The 19,266-nt window shown below is 38.5% G+C and overlaps 1 protein-coding gene across 1 annotated transcript; it reads left to right on the forward strand.

Annotated features, from left to right (window-relative positions):
* The first annotated feature begins 1,433 nt into the window (after positions 1-1,433).
* LOC116603698 lies at positions 1,434-17,764 on the forward strand. The gene is made up of 13 exons (XM_048720301.1): positions 1,434-1,550; positions 4,686-4,842; positions 5,180-5,325; positions 5,790-5,876; positions 8,632-8,844; positions 9,073-9,298; positions 9,717-9,815; positions 11,141-11,203; positions 14,199-14,255; positions 15,096-15,155; positions 15,555-15,620; positions 15,962-16,003; positions 16,446-17,764. Exons 1-13 carry the CDS (start codon positions 1,472-1,474, stop codon positions 16,507-16,509), a joined length of 1,359 nt encoding a protein of 452 aa, XP_048576258.1. The 5' UTR covers positions 1,434-1,471; the 3' UTR covers positions 16,510-17,764.
* Positions 17,765-19,266: the final 1,502 nt, after the last annotated feature.

Genomic DNA, 19,266 nt, shown 5'->3' on the forward strand with positions numbered 1-19,266 from the left:
CACACTTTTTGTTATAAACTAAAGCTTGAGTGTGAAAGGTCGTACCTAGATTTTGGGTGTAATTTCAGCCCGTATCCAGGATGTTTTTTTTTTTTGGAGGGGGGACCACCCTCAGTGACAGGGCTTACTAACAATACACACACGGGGGGCACTTGATGTGGAGCCCTAGCTCTTTTTTGCCTTCCGCACCAGTATAGCTGGTGGAAGTTAGTACAATGTGTTCAGGCGCGTATACAGGGGGGTGCGCGCGCTTGGCGCTCAAACAGTGGGTCATTTCTTTTTAAGGAATATTCAAATACTAGGCTTTTCCATAAGGTAGCTATGACTGCGCACCCGCCACCCCCCCCTCCCTCCGCCCTCAGCTATTCCTAGGTACTAGGGCTGTCCCTAAGATGCTCGGCAACTTTTGAGCAACATTTAGGATTTGTGGAAACTTTTATCTTTCTGGGCATCTTTTGTAAATGAGAGCACTTTTGCTGTCTTTTTCGCGTTTTTAGGGATATATTCACCTCAAATGTCCAATTTTTGCTTATTTTCTTGTTCTCGGTATCAAACTATTGAACTCTCGCGTTTTTTAACTACTTACATCATTTTTTTAATCTGGTAATATTATTAATGGTCATTGGTCAACCTATGGTTTGACGAGGAGGCAGTTATGTTGGTCAGCGTTCATAACATGATTATCCAAGTCCTCAAGTGACGATGAATAACCTATTATTAGACAACAAGCGAGCGACAACAACAACAAGCCACAACATGACTGATAGCCAAAGCCTGCCTTTGAGTTAAACTCTGAGCCAAATCGTTTTGTTTTTACAAGATGCCTCTTTTATTGCATCATCATTAAATACATTTTTAATTGTATAGTATTACGTATTTGCGTTTAATGTCGAATCAAAGAAATATATTTGTAAAAAATGTCGAAGAGAAATAGAAAGCAGCATTCTCTCTGCCACTTTGTAAAATTTGGTAGATTTGTTGGCAATTTTTTACACTTGGGACAATTTTTAGGTAATTCTTATTCTATTTTTGAGCATCTTTTTGGCAACTTTTGCAAAATGGGGCAACTTTGTGGCAATTTTTGGAGCAACTTTTGGGGATTTTAAGAGCATCTTTTTAAGAAATCTGGAGCATCTTTGGGACAGCCCTACTAGGTACCCCCTGGTGTTTTATCTTGTGCGGATCGGAAGGGTGGGGGAAAAATTACGACATCATGACGTTTATGAGATCACAAACAAACAAAAAACTAATCTTTGCTTTTTCAGCAGCTCTGTTATCAGATGTGAAATCTAAAGCGTGAATACATTAGCTTAGACCGATAAAAGTAAGAAACGTGCCCTTTCCTAAACAACCAATGAAAACAAATACGCGCTATCACGTGTCAGCAGGGGTTCCCATGATGCAATTCAATGCTACTCCTCTGAGCGCAAACGATTTGCGTAGCTGTTATAATATTCTTTTCACCTCCCGAATGGGACTCTTAAAAATGGATGGATTTTTCACTTGTTTCATTCTGATCGTTTCATTATTTCCGGTGGTCCAAAGTACGGGTAAGTAGAACAAGTTTTGAATGCGCTTTGCATTTGAACTCCTTGACACAGTATTTGTTTTAAAATCAAAGTACTGATTTGACGGGCGCTCCACCGAGAACGCCTTCTTTTTTTAACACGTACCTCATACCTATAAGGTGTTACTGGCATATGAATAACAAAACGACTCAAACCATTTTGTCATCCTAAATGTATGCGAGAAAACATATATTTCCATCAAGTGATTAATAAAAGCGATTGGAAATTTTCAAACGAATTTGGAAAAATAGCATTTATATATGGTTATTTTGAAATTTCTTTAAATATTTTTTCCAATTTCGTAATAAGGGTTCTCTGCGTTTTATTGATTTGTCACTAAGTGGATGAACGTGTCCCATCGCGGCGATTGACTGAAGTTCATGATGTTTCTTATTGTGCGTTTTTCTTAGAAAAGGTCAGATGTGTATCTATGAAATATTTAGAATAAATATTATTCACGAATTTGTTGTATATCTAAAGGAGATATTTAAGAAATAGCGGCTTTAGAAAAAGCATCCAGTTTTATCAAGTAATAAGGAAAAGCTATTGCGAAAGGTAAATTCCCCTCACCCTAAGAGGTACCACATTTGGCGTGGTCGAAGCATTTTTTTAACTCTAATTAAAGATAGCTATTCAAAAGATATATTGGCGATTAATGCTTGCTTTGGCTTTTTAAGACTCCAGTCATTTTGTCATCCTGGCAAACAAGCAAGTGTGAGAAAGCATCCCTCTCCATCAGCTGATTTTTCGAAGCCAAAACGATATTTTCGAATAGGCAAATGAAGTTCTAAATGTCATTGTTTTAGATGGATTTCGTGATTTCAAAAAAAATCACGTGGTTTCCTTGGAGTAATCCCTTCGCCTCCAAGTACACATGCATAAGGATAGTATAGTAGTAGATTATTATATTTTTTGTAACAATGTTTTTTATAATAGAATCTGTAAGATGATGATGAAAATGATAATGTAATAATAGGGGACTTAGGGTTTACTATTACAAGCGCTTACCCTTCATTAATTGATGACCCACTTTTCAAGAGGGGAGGGCGCATCCCTCATCCACGATACTGATGACTTCGATGACGATGGAAGATGATGATGATGGCGATGATAAATAGGATAATGATAATGATGATAATATTGATGATGATGATGGCGATGATAAATGGGATAATGATAATGATGATAATATTGATGATGATGATGGCGATGATAAATGGGATAATGATAATGATGATAATATTGATGATGATGATGGCGATGATAAATGGGATAATGATAATGATGATAATATTGATGGTGATGATGGCGATGATAAATGGGATAATGATAATGATGATAATATTGATGATGATGATGGCGATGATAAATGGGATAATGATAATGATGATAATATTGATGATGATGGCGATGATAAATGGGATAATGATAATGATGATAATATTGATGATGATGATGGCGATGATAAATGGGATAATGATAATGATGATAATATTGATGATGATGATGGCGATGATAAATGGGATAATGATAATGATGATAATATTGATGATGATGATGGCGATGATAAATGGGATAATGATAATGATGATAATATTGATGATGATGATGGCGGTGATAAATGGGATAATGATAATGATGATAATATTGATGATGATGATGGCGATGATAAAGGGGATAATGATAATGATGATAATATTGATGATGATGATGGCGATGATAAATGGGATAATGATAATGATGATAATATTGATGATGATGATGGCGATGATAAATGGGATAATGATAATGATGATAATATTGATGATGATGATGGCGATGATAAATGGGATAATGATAATGATGATAATATTGATGATGATGATGGCGATGATAAATGGGATAATGATAATGATGATAATATTGATGATGATGATGGCGATGATAAATGGGATAATGATAATGATGATAATATTGATGATGATGATGGCGATGATAAATGGGATAATGATAATGATGATAATATTGATGATGATGATGGCGATGATAAATGGGATAATGATAATGATGATAATATTGATGATGATGATGGCGATGATAAATGGGATAATGATAATGATGATAATATTGATGATGATGATGGCGGTGATAAATGGGATAATGATAATGATGATAATATTGATGATGATGATGGCGATGATAAAGGGGATAATGATAATGATGATAATATTGATGATGATGATGGCGATGATAAATGGGATAATGATAATGATGATAATATTGATGATGATGATGGCGATGATAAATGGGATAATGATAATGATGATAATATTGATGATGATGATGGCGATGATAAATGGGATAATGATAATGATGATAATATTGATGATGATGATGGCGATGATAAATGGGATAATGATAATGATGATAATATTGATGATGATGATGGCGATGATAAATGGGATAATGATAATGATGATAATATTGATGATGATGATGGCGATGATAAATGGGATAATGATAATGATGATAATATTGATGATGATGATGGCGATGATAAATGGGATAATGATAATGATGATAATAATGATGATGATGATGGCGATGATAAATGGGATAATGATAATGATGATAATATTGATGATGACTTTGATGACGATGGAAGATGATTTTAAAGGGGATAATGATAATGATGATAATAATGATGATGACTTTGATTATGATGGATGGCGATCATGGTAATGATGGAGATATCCTGCGCTGATAATGATGGAAGATTATGATAAAGGGGATAATGATAATGATGATAATAATGATGATGACTTTGATGACGATGGATGGCGATCATGGTAATGATGGAGATATCCTGCGCTGATAATGATGACGATTACTTTGATTATGATGGATGATTATGTTCATATTGATGCTGTGCTAATGATGGCGGGCGATAACTTTAAATATGTTACTTTGATTCAGTGGGTACCTTTGTTGGGCTTACCCTCAATAGTTAATAGTTTATAAAAATATTGGTAATGACCAGTAGGACCACCGTAGCTCCCCCTCCCCTCCCCCCCCAATTCCCGATTCCACTGTACTCTTCTCACAAGTTGACCGGAAGTTTTTTTTTCTTATATCAAGTGACGCACTATATTCTGGGGAAGGCAGACGAGAGTTGCGACGATGCGTGTTATGCACACGCTATGGTTTGTAACAGCACAAGCTCCTTCGGACCAGATGTCTTGGCCGTCTTCAGATCTGTCGGGGTCCAGTGCAAAACCGATTATATACACAATGTGTAATGTATAAAACCTACTTACACAACGAAATAATTTACATTCACACAATGTGTTACGAGCCTGTGTATACAACGAGATAACAAAATTTTTACAATGTGTTACGTATACAAAACCTGTGCTCACAGCGAAAAAAGCCTGTGCTCACAGTGAGATAACAACATTTGCACAATGTGTTATGTATTAAAGCCTGCGCACAAAACGAGAGAACATTTACACAATGTGTAATGTATAAACCTGCGCACACAACAAGATAACGACTTTATAACAATTTACCTAGAAAGTTTAGTAGAACGAAAGTTCTCAAAACAACCTGATTGATTGTGTTTTGGTTTGTAGTTACTACAATGAGTACGACCCAAGCGTTTTCACTTCCGGTGCTAACAAAGGCTTGTGTAGCGGCTTTGCCCGCGTGCTCTATCCATGGAAGTGCGAGGCACGTGAGCCAGAGGCACGCAGACTCTGCGCATGCTCTCTATGTCCAAGTATGTAATTTGTCAATGGTGGCGTACCATATGTTATCCTTCGTCTGATTGGTCTATAGGAGACTGGGGCGAGTATGCGTGAATACCTTTGTCGTAAGAAAGCACGAGTTCCTTAGGGCTATTAATTAAAAATGAAAGACACAAAAAGGAAAACAAGATTATTAGACAGGTTGTTTTAAATCTCTCAACGTAGACGCCGTTGAGTGACTACAAAAAATGGCTGAAGCCAGCTTCCAAATAATATTTGTAATTTCATTTTAAAGCAATGACGGGGAGGGAAAACGAAGGATAACCTTTCATTGGGTTAAATACTATTACATTTTGCGTTAAGATTACATTTTTCGTTGAAAGTTGTTACATTTTTGCGCCGTAACAATGTTTGATATGTTTCTGAGGGGACAGAAAGGGTTAAACGATAAGATAAAGCTAAGATTGTAACTGATTGTATGTTTGATTTATTACAGCATGTACGTTTACTACGTCACCAACTACGTCACAAACAACATCCCAAATAGCGCCGTCCTCAACCCAGCCTACAAGCGCACCCACAGGTATCCCACACGGTCACCACTCATTCAAAACGCACAGGTTTCCCACACGGTCACCACCTAGACAACATCCACAGGTATCCCACACGGTTACCAACCATTCAAAACCCACAGGTATCCCCCACGGTTACCAACCATTTAAACCCCACAGGTTTCCCTCGCGGTCACCACCCAGTCAACATTTACTGGTATCCCACACGGTTACCACCCATTAAAAACCCACAGGTATCCCACACGGTTACCACCCATTCAAAACCCACAGGTATCCCACACGATCACAACAAGGCCTACAAGGGCATCCACTTGTATCCAACAAGGTCACCACTAATCCAATTCTATTTACAAAGGCCACTGCACGCATGCATGCGTGCTATTTGAAAAACGAAAAAGAATGTGCTCGTTGCTTGCATAAAAAAACTGCTCGACACTTAATTAAACGAATGCCCGCTGTTTTATGTTCTTATGTCTACGTACATTGCGGACATAACAAACATCTAGTCCGGCGGATATGTGCAGATTTTACCTTGAATTTCGCACTTTTTGCTGAAGTTACCAATTTTAGCATAGTGATAGTTTTTAATTCCCTTTTTCAAGATAGGCTATAGAGCCAAGCTCAGATCGGCTCTATAGTTCCAAAAATGACAAATTTGCAATACGATGCTCTTACTTCAAAAACGGGCAGCACGAATAATAGCTGACAAGAAATGGTACGATCACTCGATGGCGCTATTTGAAGAGCTCAACATAGAGCCTTTCACTAAACGAGCTTGGAGAATCAAGTGTACAATGGTATTTAAAGTCCTAAATGGAATGTCTCCAGACCACCTCAGGGCTAAATTCAAGAGATTTGCTGACGTTCACTTAAAGAACACTCGCCAAGCAAAGAACGAGCTCGTGTTACCGAGGATAAAACATAATTATGGAAAGAGAACATTCGAGTACAGCGGCGCAAAACTCTGGAACTCGCTCCCACGAGAGACAAAGGAGTGTTGATCCGTTGGCTCCTTTGCTATGGCTCTCCAAAAATTAACATTGTAAATTCATGTATATAGATAATGTAAATAGATAATGTATATAGATTTATCCCAGTTCGCCTAAATATCACTTTATTAATTTTTTTGTTTTCCCTGAGGGCCACGTGTAAATTATCTGTTTAGATATTAAGTGTTACCCCAAATAAAAGTCTATATCTATCCATCCATCCATCCATCCATCTATCTATCTATCTTTTTTTAGAAATCTTGGGTTTAAATACATTATTTGACTTTCATTTTAGTCGTCTAGTGAAAAACAGTATCAAAATGTGCAAGTTTTTTTTTTTAGAAAAAGGTAGTTTACTTCCGGTCCAAAATGGTGGCCAAATCAATTTTCCTTATTTATTAGAAACTAAAGCCGATCTGAGCTTGGCTTTAGCCTATCTTGAAAAGGGTTTTAAAAACTTTCACTATGCTAAAATTGGTAACTTTAGCAAAAAGTGCGCAATTCAAACACATATCCGCCGGACTAATCGGCACGAACATAACGACATATGAGAAACCACGATTTTTTTTTTTATAATATGTGGTTATGCTGTTTTATACAACGGCACTCGTAAATCGCGCGCTCTGATTGGTCAACGGCCCATGTATTATTTAGTAAATAAACCCCTTCTGGCGGCTGGGATACCGGCGGATAATGTCCAAGGATGAGAAATGGTACGAAAAATAAACAGTTGGCCAAGAAGCGAAGTTTATTTATTTTTTATTCCAGTGACTACACTGAAAAAGCGTATAGTGTCTTCTGCGCGCGCTGACGTGCACTGGAATGACGCCACAGCGCGCGCTGTTATTTTTGCCATTCGCAATTCATAAAAATCCATTAAAAAATTTCACAATTTTTTCATTAGAACAAAAACTTGCATTTCAGCTGATGGATTTTTACCTCGATTGTTTTCTTATTGCTCTGCGGAGAGAGCTGGAATATAAATTGAAGCAAAAGTTTTCAATTTTGAAATGTCTTCTGCGCGCGCTGACGTGCACGGGAATGACGCCAGGAGCGCGCGCTGTTGTTTAGTTTTTCGTCATTGCTTTTTCCTTGGCGTTTAAGGATAATTTCTAAAAAAATATATATTGATGATAATTCTTTAAAAGAAATCAAACATTCTTTCTGTGCCTTCATGGCGTTTTGAAAACCTTGGTGTTTGTTTGAGGAGTTATTGAGCAGACGAAAGTGAGTTTTGACTGCACAAAAATGTTCACAGGACAGATATCACTTTGGCTGGACGTTATCGACTGATATTTCTCCTGTGAAAATGTGCACGTGACCCGTATTGACCAATGAGCGCGCGTGGGATATAATACAGGACACACGCACACTTGGCGTCAGCATGCGCGCGCGCTCCCAAAAACAACAGTCACGCAACTCAACTGCGTCTCGTTACGTCATCTGTGCATCTAGAGACATACGCACAAAAAGGGGATCTATTTGTTAAATATCGAAATCTTGCCAGTGCACACCACGTTTTAAGCACCATCTACACTAACAAACTTTAGTTGACAATTTTTATTTGCTAGTGTATATGGAGCAAAGTCGGCAATTTTTATGTGGCAATTATAGTTCCTCAAAAGCTAAAGGTTTGCTTTTTCTCGGCAATTAAAAACTGTCACACTTGAAAATTGCTAGTGTAGATGCCAATATAGTTTTCACCTAACAATTGTCAACTAAAAATCGTATTGTAGATGGGGCTTTCCTGGGGAGGCCTTGACTTTGCTTGTTACAGATAAACCGACTGATGTCACGCCTACAGATGTCACCACAGGCCTCCCAACCAGCAGTACTCACTCAACTTCACCGACCGTCCAAACTACCCCTGCATTTACAACATCTCCTGCAACCATCCTCCCACCCACTGCAAAAACAACCTCATCTACTTGTAGCACTTCTAAGCCTACTGAGGATGTAGGCACCTCGCCAGAGCCGAGTACTGAGAATGGTAAGTATGGTCAGGAGAGGCTCGGAGTAGCTCGGCACTGGTCGGGACAACCTCGGTTTTAGTCGGGAATAGCTCGGCACTTGGTCTGGGACAATCTCGGTATTAGTCGGGACCAGCTCGGCACTTGGTCGAGATAGCCTCAGTATTTAGTCGGGAAAAAAAGGAGTTTTAGGGGTGTTGTATTGTTCGGGCGAGAATCGGTTATGATAAATATTATTATGCCACCAGAAACACATACTCCTACGACTTACCCCACCCCTCCCCCAAACCCTACGGACGACACCAGCAGTACCGTCAATATGTCCAGTATTGTCCAACCCACTGGTATCGCTAACGGGGGAGCTGTGGAAGGGAGTATCAGGCGCTGGATGGCGGTCTGGATACCAGTGTGCATAGTTGTGGCCTTGGCTTGTGTACTGATACCGCTGTTCATTTTTCACCGCAGGCGCAAGAGGTAAACGATTCCTTGTTACTGTCTATGCAATAGTCTCTAGGGAATCTCTCTTGTAGGCAAATGTGTGTTTTTTTTTTGTTGGGAGTAACTTGGAACTACACGGGTGTAACTCTTAATAACTTGACACTGGCCGTGAAAAATGCGGCATTTATTGGGAGAGAGCAATTCGGCAATAGTGGAAAGAAACTCGTATAATATTAGTATGGTTCTAGTAGGCTAGAAACAATGTTTGTTGACGAAGTTTATTGGTCGTGTACTCTAAACCATCTCTTTGAGTTTGTAAGTCTTGAAATAAATTCGCGTCCGTAATTTTGCATCCGCATCTTTGCATAGGTTGATGAATAAAATGAAACTACTCTAATCCCTTTTACATTTGGCCAACATTATCCAATTTATATATGGATTTTTTTAATGACAGAGAACAAAAGAAAGACAAATTGCATGTTAGTGATTCGACAGTGCGCAAGAAAAGCAGTGGAAGCAAGGGAGAAAATGCAGCAAGCAGAAAATATGAATGGTAACAGAGTTTGCGAAGATGATGATGATAATGATGATGATTATTATTATTATAAGAGTATTGATGGTGGTGGCGATGATGATGGTGATGGTGGATATCATCATGCATGATGATGATTATAAGGATATTGATGGTGCTGGTGACGTTTATGATGACTATTATAATGTGGCGATAAAGATTTCGATGACGGCTACTGAGGATGATGGCAACAAGACAGAAGAAAAAAAATGGCAAGTTTTCCCAAATAAGGTCTGGTTAATTTCGGTAAGCTTGAATTTTTGCATAGAGGTTCCTTATGTTATGTAAACCAACATATCAAAAAGTGTTTTTTTCTAATGGATTTGTCTTCGAGATATGAGGCTTGAAAAGCAATTTTCAAATGTTCGAAGTATGAATTCTCCTCGTTTTTAGGGAGAAGTCGGGCTCTGATCAGAAGCCAACTTTGCTCGCTTATATCTAAATTTCATATCTTCTAAATTTCTTTAAAATTTGGAATTAAGCTTTTGGTCAGGGGAACTCCTTGTTTGCGGCATCTTGAGCTTATATATTGAGAATTGGAAATTTTCATGCCATTTTTTGCTCTGTCTGGCAACAAGGATGTTGATGAGGGGAAACGACGAAGGTATTGATTGTGATTATCGTCATAATTCAGGGGCAAATCTATTATGTTTTCAGGGGGGTGGGACTTGAGGGATTTGCAACATGGAGTCAGGATTAGAGAGTTGGGGTCAACATGAAAGAATAAAAGTAGTTGGTTTTTTTCTATTCTTCTTTTCTCTTACAGGGGGGGTGGCTGCAAGTCCCATGACCCCCTGTAAATTAGTCGCTCGAATGGCAGTAATGGCTATGATTTTAACAAAGGTGAACAGGGGCGGATCCAGGATTTCAAAATGGGGGGTGGATAATGCCCGGATAGGCGGCTTATAACTAATCCAGTGGTTCTTGGTAGGTTTTGGTGGGTTTTAACAAAAAGATCTAATACTTCAAGCTGAATTAAATTTGCCGCGTCAGCAAAGTCAAGCAGGCGATGCCACATGGACAGTACGTTCTCCGTAGTTTCTTCAAACAAAGTGAATTTTCAAATTTTTTTTTTTTGCCCAAAAAGGGGGGTGGATATCCACCCAATCCACCCCCCCCCCCCCCCTGTATCCGCCCCTGGTGAAATTGATATGGTAAATGATGGATGGTAATTGATATGGCAAATGATGGATGGTAATTGATATGGTAAATGATGGATGGTAATTGATATGGTAAATGATGGAGGGTAATTGATATGGTAAATGATTGAGTTCCCGTTTCGTTGACTAGTGTATGTGCCATTTCAGGATAAATGGAAGACACTCAAACCTGTATGACTCGTTCCAACTTGAAGAAAACATATATGAAACGTAAGTCAAAACCTCTCTTCAAAAACATACTTTTTTGTGTTCAGGGCTCTAGCAGGGGTAAGGCACTGGACGGAACACGTTCGCACCAATTATTAAAATAATACATATCAAGAAAACTTAGCCAAAAATTGTCGTTTTTGCCAGACGCGGTCACTTCCAAATAAGGAAAATAATATATTCCTTATTTGGAAAAAACTGCATGATTCTTGTCATTTATAAGGTTGCCGTACCGTAGGTGCTTCGTAAACTTTATGTCTTGTATAGAAAAACAGTGAGTGTGACCATCTTTAGTCAATGGAGAAATTATCTGAAAAGAAACTAAGAGTCCTCGGCACCAGATCCCCAAAACGACGTTTTCTTCATATGAAGGGAATAACCAGTAAGGGCATAGCTGTGCCCCCAATATTTTTCTCATTGTTACTGTATCGTGCCCCTCCCTCCCCCCCTAGGGCTTGATACAGCTCTTAAGGCTATTGAGCTTTTTACAGTTGTTACACACGAGGTTTCCAGGTCAGGTGACCATCAAGTCTCCCCCAGTACTACCAGCGTGCTGATGACTTGCTCGACGGCGAAACCATTCACAGCTACTTAAAGAGAAGGCTCGACAAGATTTGGACATTTTTGCGGAGAAAAAAGCCATGATTGATTTAGTTTTCTAAGTATTAATTGTCATACGATTTAATGTAGCCTAATTCATGCAACTGCTACTATCCACGGGGATCCCAAGGTTCTTCTGAGGACCGAACAAGTCAGCGTTCTATTAAAATTAAAATCAATTTTATTGATTAAAATAATGGTGAATTGAAAAAAGAGAATCTAAAGAATAAATGAAAAGTAGTTTAAAAAAATGATCTAAAAAAACCGAACACTTGACCGAGGATCGAACTAGACAACATCGAACCAGAAGAGAAAAAATAGATCATACATCCAGACATCCGCTGAATCACCGTATGGCAGCTAAAGCTTTACGGCTAGGCTGGAGATTTCGGCCCCAACACCGCTATCTAGCGAACTGTGTAACACACAGGTACCGAGGCACCCGCGCATTAATAGGGAGGCGATAACCAGGTTCCTAGCCCTTAAGACCTAAGTCTTATACGGTTACGCCACACACAGCTCGCTGTGACGTAGAGTGTAAAATATTGAGGTCTATTTGGGCGCCTCGAGTCTCTTGGGAGATCCTATCCTATAGCAGCGGTGTCATCGTCACGCACGCGAATATGTGTTTAAGACAACAAAGGTCAACTAAGAGAGCAAAAACTGACGCGACTAGAAAAAATAACGTTATAACCGAAACGACTTTCTGAAACTGTGCCTTAGTGATGCTGCTGTAACCGGACAAACTAAGCATGAATCACCCAAAATTTGTCCTGCAGTTACACACTCTTAGGTACACACTCTTTTTTTTTTATAAGAACGTCCAGCCTGAGATTTCACCAAATTTTAAGGTGCTAAGAGGGCTCAGATAGCAGTAAAATATAGACGTTCTTATAAAAAAGAGTGAAGTTTGTCTGAGGAACGCGGCATAGTTTATCTTTGGCCGTCTCCACAAACTGTGCGGGTATAATGACTGTGCTAGCGTTGTCATTGGCCCGACTGGTGTCGTCGATGTTTGTATAGCTAGTGTTCTCTTAAAGTATACTTTTTAGAGCCATTAGGGGTTACCGTTGAGCTTGTTTCTTGATTTTTTTTTCGTTTGTTTCTATTTTGTGCCCTTTCCTTGTTATCTACGTTGTTATTTATAGCCCTTTCCTTGTTATCTACGTTGTTATTTATAGCCCTTTATTTGTTATCTACGTTGTTATTTATAGCCCTTTCCTTGTTATCTACGTTGTTATTTATAGCCCTTTCCTTGTTATCTACGTTGTTATTTATAGCCCTTTCCTTGTTATCTACGTTGTTATTTATAGCCCTTTCCTTGTTATCTACGTTGTTATTTATAGCCCTTTCCTTGTTATCTACGTTGTTATTTATAGCCCTTTTTCTTGTTATCTACGTTGTTATTTATATTCCCTTCCTTGTTATCTGCGTTGTTATTTATAGCCCTTTCCTTGTTATCTACGTTGTTATTTATAGCCCTTTCCTTGTTATCTACGTTGTTATTTATAGCCCTTTCCTTGTTATCTACGTTGTTATTTATAGCCCTTTCCTTGTTATCTACGTTGTTATTTATAGCCCTTTTCTTGTTATCTACGTTGTTATTTATATCCCTTTCCTTGTTATCTACGTTGTTATTTATAGCCCTTTCCTTGTTATCTACGTTGTTATTTATAGCCCTTTCCTTGTTATCTGCGTTGTTATTTATAGCCCTTTGCTTGTTATCTACGTTGTTATTTATAGCCCTTTCCTTGTTATCTACGTTGTTATTTATAGTCCTTTTCTTGTTATCTACGTTGTTATTTATAGCCCTTTATTTGTTATCTACGTTGTTATTTATAGCCCTTTATTTGTTATCTACGTTGTTATTTATAGCCCTTTCCTTGTTATCTACGTTGTTATTTATAGCCCTTTCCTTGTTATCTACGTTGTTATTTATAGCCCTTTCCTTGTTATCTACGTTGTTATTTATAGCCCTTTCCTTGTTATCTACGTTGTTATTTATAGCCCTTTTCTTGTTATCTACGTTGTTATTTATAGCCCTTTCCTTGTTATCTACGTTGTTATTTATAGCCCTTTCCTTGTTATCTACGTTGTTATTTATAGCCCTTTCCTTGTTATCTACGTTGTTATTTATAGCCCCTTCCTTGTTATCTACGTTGTTATTTATAGTCCTTTCCTTGTTATCTACGTTGTGATTTATAGCCCTTTCCTTGTTATCTACGTTGTTATTTATAGCCCTTTCCTTGTTATCTACGTTGTTATTTATAGCCCTTTTCCTTGTTATCTACGTTATTATTTATAGCCCTTCCCTTGTTATCTACGTTGTTATTTATAGCCCTTTCCTTGTTATCAGGCGTTGTTTTTTATAGTCCTTTTCTTGTTATCTACGTTATAGCCCAGCAAAAACTGACTATGAGGACATGAGTTACAACGACAACAGCCTATCCAAAAGGTAAGTGCGCATGCGCGACTGCTGCAGTGACAAATCGTAGGCGGGTCACGCAACACATAGACATACTCTTCCCTCCCCCCTCCTTTTTATCTGCAGAATATTTAAAAGAATTGTTTGGGAAGAAATACAGCAAAAACATATTTGCTGCCAAGTGACATTGTTATTTATAGTATGCCCTAGACTCAGCATGGTCTAGACTCAATATGCCTTAGACTCAGTATGGTCTAGACTCAGTATGGTCTAGACTCTGTATGCCCTAGACTCGGTATGGTATAGACTCAGTATGCCCTAGACTCAGTATGGTATAGACTCAGTATGGTCTAGACTCAGTATGGTATAGACTCAGTATGGTCTAGACTCAGTATGGTCTAGACTCAGTATGGTCTAGACTCAGTATGGTCTAGACTCAGTATGCCCTAGACTCCGTATGGTATAGACTCAGTATGGTCTAGACTCAGTATGGTCTAGACTCAGTATGCCCTAGACTCGGTATGGTATAGACTCAGTATGCCCTAGACTCAGTATGGTATAGACTCAGTATGGTATAGACTCAGTATGGTCTAGACTCAGTATGGTATAGACTCAGTATGGTCTAGACTAAGTATGGTATAGACTCAGTATGCCCTAGACTCGATATGGTATTGACTCAGCATGGCCTAGGTGTTTTTTACCTCATTTACCGAATTCAATCTATAATATTGAAAAGCTCCCCCAAGTCAGCTAATGAAAATGGATTCTTTCTCGTGTCTTTCTAGGAAATGACAAATGGCGGCTGACGTTGACTTTTTATAAATTACTGCATGTTATCGTCACTATGCGGCCTCACATTTCTCTTTTCAGCAATACTGAGGATGACTATGGCGGGTATGACTACGCGAGGTGGCAAGACACCGCCTCTTTGTAAGTATATGTCAGAGTAAGAATAAACAGACCAGAGTGTTTGATTTTAAAAACTCCGTATAAAAGAACATGAGAGTAAAGATGTTGACTTTTATGTGGGGTTTCAATAACTTGGAACAAGAAATTCGATTGGAGTATAGACGGGAGAAGTTTACTCTAGCCTAAAGGTTGAAAAAAAGGTCTGAGCAGAATTATATTCTTATTTCAGTCCTCCGTACCTGTTATTAGAATCTTTGAGTCAGTGCACAAAAATGACATCACTACGGTCACATCAAGTCTCCAAAGCATGCCATTGTTTGAAAAAGGCCTCCCCGGTATCTAGTTTAAGGATTCGCTCCTCCCACATAAAAGTCAAGAATATTCTGGAAGTAATTTATATGTTTATATTTTTATATGCAGAAAAGACAGCTTGCAGCGGGAAAAGTCTGAAAATGTGCTGTACGAGGGCGTAAAACCTACCGGAGAGTAAGTACAGTCTTGTCACATCAGTTATGTCACGTCAGTTATGTCACGTTAGTCGTGTCACGTCACGTTAGTCATGTCACATCAGTCATGTCACGTTAGTCGTGTCACCTCAGCCTCAGTCAAACTTACCAGAGATTTTCGGAGGGTAAGTATAGCCTTTTCACGGACAGTCGTGTCAAGTCAGTCGTGTCACGGTATAAACGTCTGTAAGCTTCGGTCACGTCCCCTAAATGTCGTCACGTTATTCAAATGTCACGTCATGCTCAGGCACATGAATGATGCCTTCCCCATGTCTGGTTCCCAAGCACTCCCACTAAAATAACACAAATTATTTATTTCAGGGGTCAAGGCAACTCTGAGACATTCAACGTTCTGTATGTGAGGTAAGAACCACCTTCGTCAGGGGGAAGGGATAGGGATGGGGCGGGAGGGGTGCGTCCAGTGAGGACCCATTCTAGAGTCTCTAAACGCCGCCATTTTTTTCATTTTGCAAATCCGATCGAACTTGGTAAAAAACACACTGTTTTAGATAGTTATTTGAAAATGTCTTGAAATAATTCATCTTTCAGTTTTAATATCAATTTCTCTATTAAATATCTTGTATCAAGTAATTATTAATTTGCTTCAAGATGGCTTGTCTTATGCGATATCTCATGTACATCAATTTCAACTCGAGAGGCAGAAAGGCGGTACAAGCAGTAGTACTGCTATCAATTCTAACATGTGACCGATGCTGTATTTAAAACCACGGAATTGTCTTGGAACACGGTGTCTGGCCGTGGCCTGGTCGAAATTCTAATACATTTTCTGTTCATCTGTTGGCAGTCAAGAAGACGGGCCGATCAACAAGCTCCCTATCCCCAAGCCTACCGCTTACCAGCACTGCTGACGGCTCAACTGCTCAATGGTCGAACGCTTCATGGAAAACTCCAGCTCCTGGAATGAGTAGCTCGGACAATTTCTTATTATAGGACTGCATACCATACGAGTCTGCTCCAATCATTTTCCTGTATTTAAGATTACTTAGACTTAACACTTAGACTTGATGAAGGAATTCGTGTTTTAGCTTTCTTGAAAAATTCTAGACCCTAAATAAATTGATATCACAGGTTTTCTATTGGCTTGTTCCAGACCAGGCTCTGGATGGGGGGTCTGCATGTCAGTAGTCAGTAAAAATTTCCATAATTTGTCGGTAGTCGGGAAGAATTATCGGTCTTTGTCGGTAGTCGGTGAATCTAAGCTAGTATTCGCTATTGTACCAGATTTCATGTATAAACAAGTAAGTAGTAGTAAATAACTTTTTGATAATAAATTAGTTATGGGTTAATAATTGCCTGAAAAGTTGATGCAAAGGAAATACATATAGTGCAGATTCTGAAATGGCCGAATTTAAGTAGATTGACGATGGCAGTAAAGCAGGGTCGTGGCCTGCATGAGGCACGTGAGGCACTCACCTCGGTAAAATTTTGATGTTTAGTGTTTCACAATTGAAAAGTATGGGATAAAACACCTGCTTTTGTTGGATTTATTATCCAGTAGCTAGCTTTGCCTCGGTAAAATTTTGATTCTGGCTACAGGCCTGTAAAGACTAGAAATACCGGTTATGATAAAATGTCGGTAGTCGGCAAATATTTTTTGTCACTAGTCACTAGTTATATTCATGTTTTGTCGGTAGTCAGTTACTTTTTAAGCCGTTTGTCGCTAGTCGGCTTATTTTACACCATCTAAAAACATACACAATACACCAAAAACTGGAATTCGACTCTGCCAAACATACGCATACACACACAACTATCGATATTATGTGACAGAAAAAAAGCAGATATTCTTTAAAAAAGGCATAACAATGACAAGAGAAGAAAACATATAAATAATTAAAAAATTACAATATCAGTGCAAACAGCGTGTAAGTGAATTTCAACATTGACATTTATACATATATTCTATATTTTGTAGAAATATATTGAGATTCATCGTAGAGCTCCCATTTGCTAATTTTGAAATTCTTCTTGCGCTGATGATTTCTTAAAAAAAGTGTTTAAGCTTAATTACTTTTATATTTTAATTGACACTGTAATGCAAAAAACGGGAATCAACCAAAGATAGACTCCTACTATACAAATAATAAATATTCCAAATGATTACAGACGTATAGTCCTCTTTTTACCTTTCTTGATTCGATCTTTTTTTTTTATCTTTTTCTTTCCATTTATAAGTTTGATGGCAGGTAACGCACACCCTATCCCCAAAAATATATGCGGACGACGAACGCAAGGGGTTGATAATATCATTATTGATCATTTGTGTAATATCTTCTAATAATCAATTGGGTATTATATTTTATTATATACGGGCTGAAATTCGGTAAGACCATCCCTGAGAATAAAAATATGAGCAACCCAGTCTAAGTTGAAAATCTTCCGTTATTAACAAAAAAATACTGTGGTCATTATAGAAATCATCACTAAAGAAAGATAAGCCCTTCCCGTGTCAATAGCGGTATTTTTCAAGTGTAATGATGATTGAGTAAGGCAATATCTATAGATAAAATACAACAACAGCTTGACGTTGCACAGGTTACGAAGCTACGCTCGCTAGAAAAAGAATTTGGGTTTTCTCAAGACAAATAGAGTAACTAGCGCCCCGAGATCGAACTCAGTGCGTATTTCATAATAATGGTGATGAATGTCTAGAAGAAAGTGGCAAAAGATTGCCAGAGCTGTAAAATAAAATGTCTGGCTTTAAAAGCTATATTTGTTGTTACATTGAAAAGAATTGTTTTTGTGGAGTGGAGTTATAAAGCAACGGTCAGAGATCGAATTTGAGTAAAAAAACTGCATGTCCATATTTAGAAGTTCTGCGGGTATTCCGCATCTCCATGGCAGGAAAAGCAGCTCCCCGCCAATGTTAGATGCTAAAACCCGATCGTTTATTTATCCAGAAAACCAGGAGAACATGTTCTCCTGAGAAAACCCAAAAACCCCACGCCCAACCAAAAAAAATGCCGAGCGATAACAATTGTCAGCCAAATACTCATATGTTTTGCCGCATAGTATAATGCATTTGTTTGGTTTTGTAATGATTTTTAATGGTTCTATAACAAGATTTGAGTATCATAGTAATGGGAGACGTTATTACATTTACGACGGAAGACGTGTTCTTGCCTTTATGGTTGGATTTTGTATTATATTGTTGTCATATTTCAGGGGCGAATAGCAGCTTTTTGCTGAAGGGGGGTCTGGCTCAGTGCCAAAGAGAGGGGTAATATTTTTTGTTACATTTGGCTTTCTGACTCAAATATCTAAGAAGTCAGTTTTATTGATTTAATGTGCACCAATCATGGTGTTTTCCAAAAAGGAAATAATTTTTACCTTATGCTGGTACTCTGACCTCTATTTTCTGGGAACTTTGTTAAAAAAGAGATGTAGTATTTTTGTTATTACATTTCAGCGGCGTAGCCATGATTTTTAACAGGAGGCTCTTTCAAAGCATTTTCTCCTGTATTTTAGATAATGTCTCAATTACTGTATTTTTGTCTGCTAAAAGATGGGCCCGGGCCCCCTGGGCCACCCGCCTGGCTACGCCCCTGCGTCTTGGCCATAGCTAGCAGTGGGCGAGGTCCAACACCTCCCCAACCCCCTCCCCC

This window comes from Nematostella vectensis, chromosome 12, assembly GCF_932526225.1.
Source record: "Nematostella vectensis chromosome 12, jaNemVect1.1, whole genome shotgun sequence".
In the NCBI taxonomy this organism is placed as follows: domain Eukaryota; kingdom Metazoa; phylum Cnidaria; class Anthozoa; order Actiniaria; family Edwardsiidae; genus Nematostella; species Nematostella vectensis.

Coding starts and splice junctions, on each gene's coding strand:
- LOC116603698 (XM_048720301.1), top strand. CDS start 1,472: ATGGGACTCTTAAAAATGGATGGATTTTTCACTTGTTTCATTCTGATC. Junction 9,299..9,716: donor TTTCACCGCAGGCGCAAGAG/GTAAACGATTCC, acceptor TTTTAATGACAG/AGAACAAAAGAAAGACAAAT. Junction 14,256..15,095: donor GACAACAGCCTATCCAAAAG/GTAAGTGCGCAT, acceptor TTCTCTTTTCAG/CAATACTGAGGATGACTATG.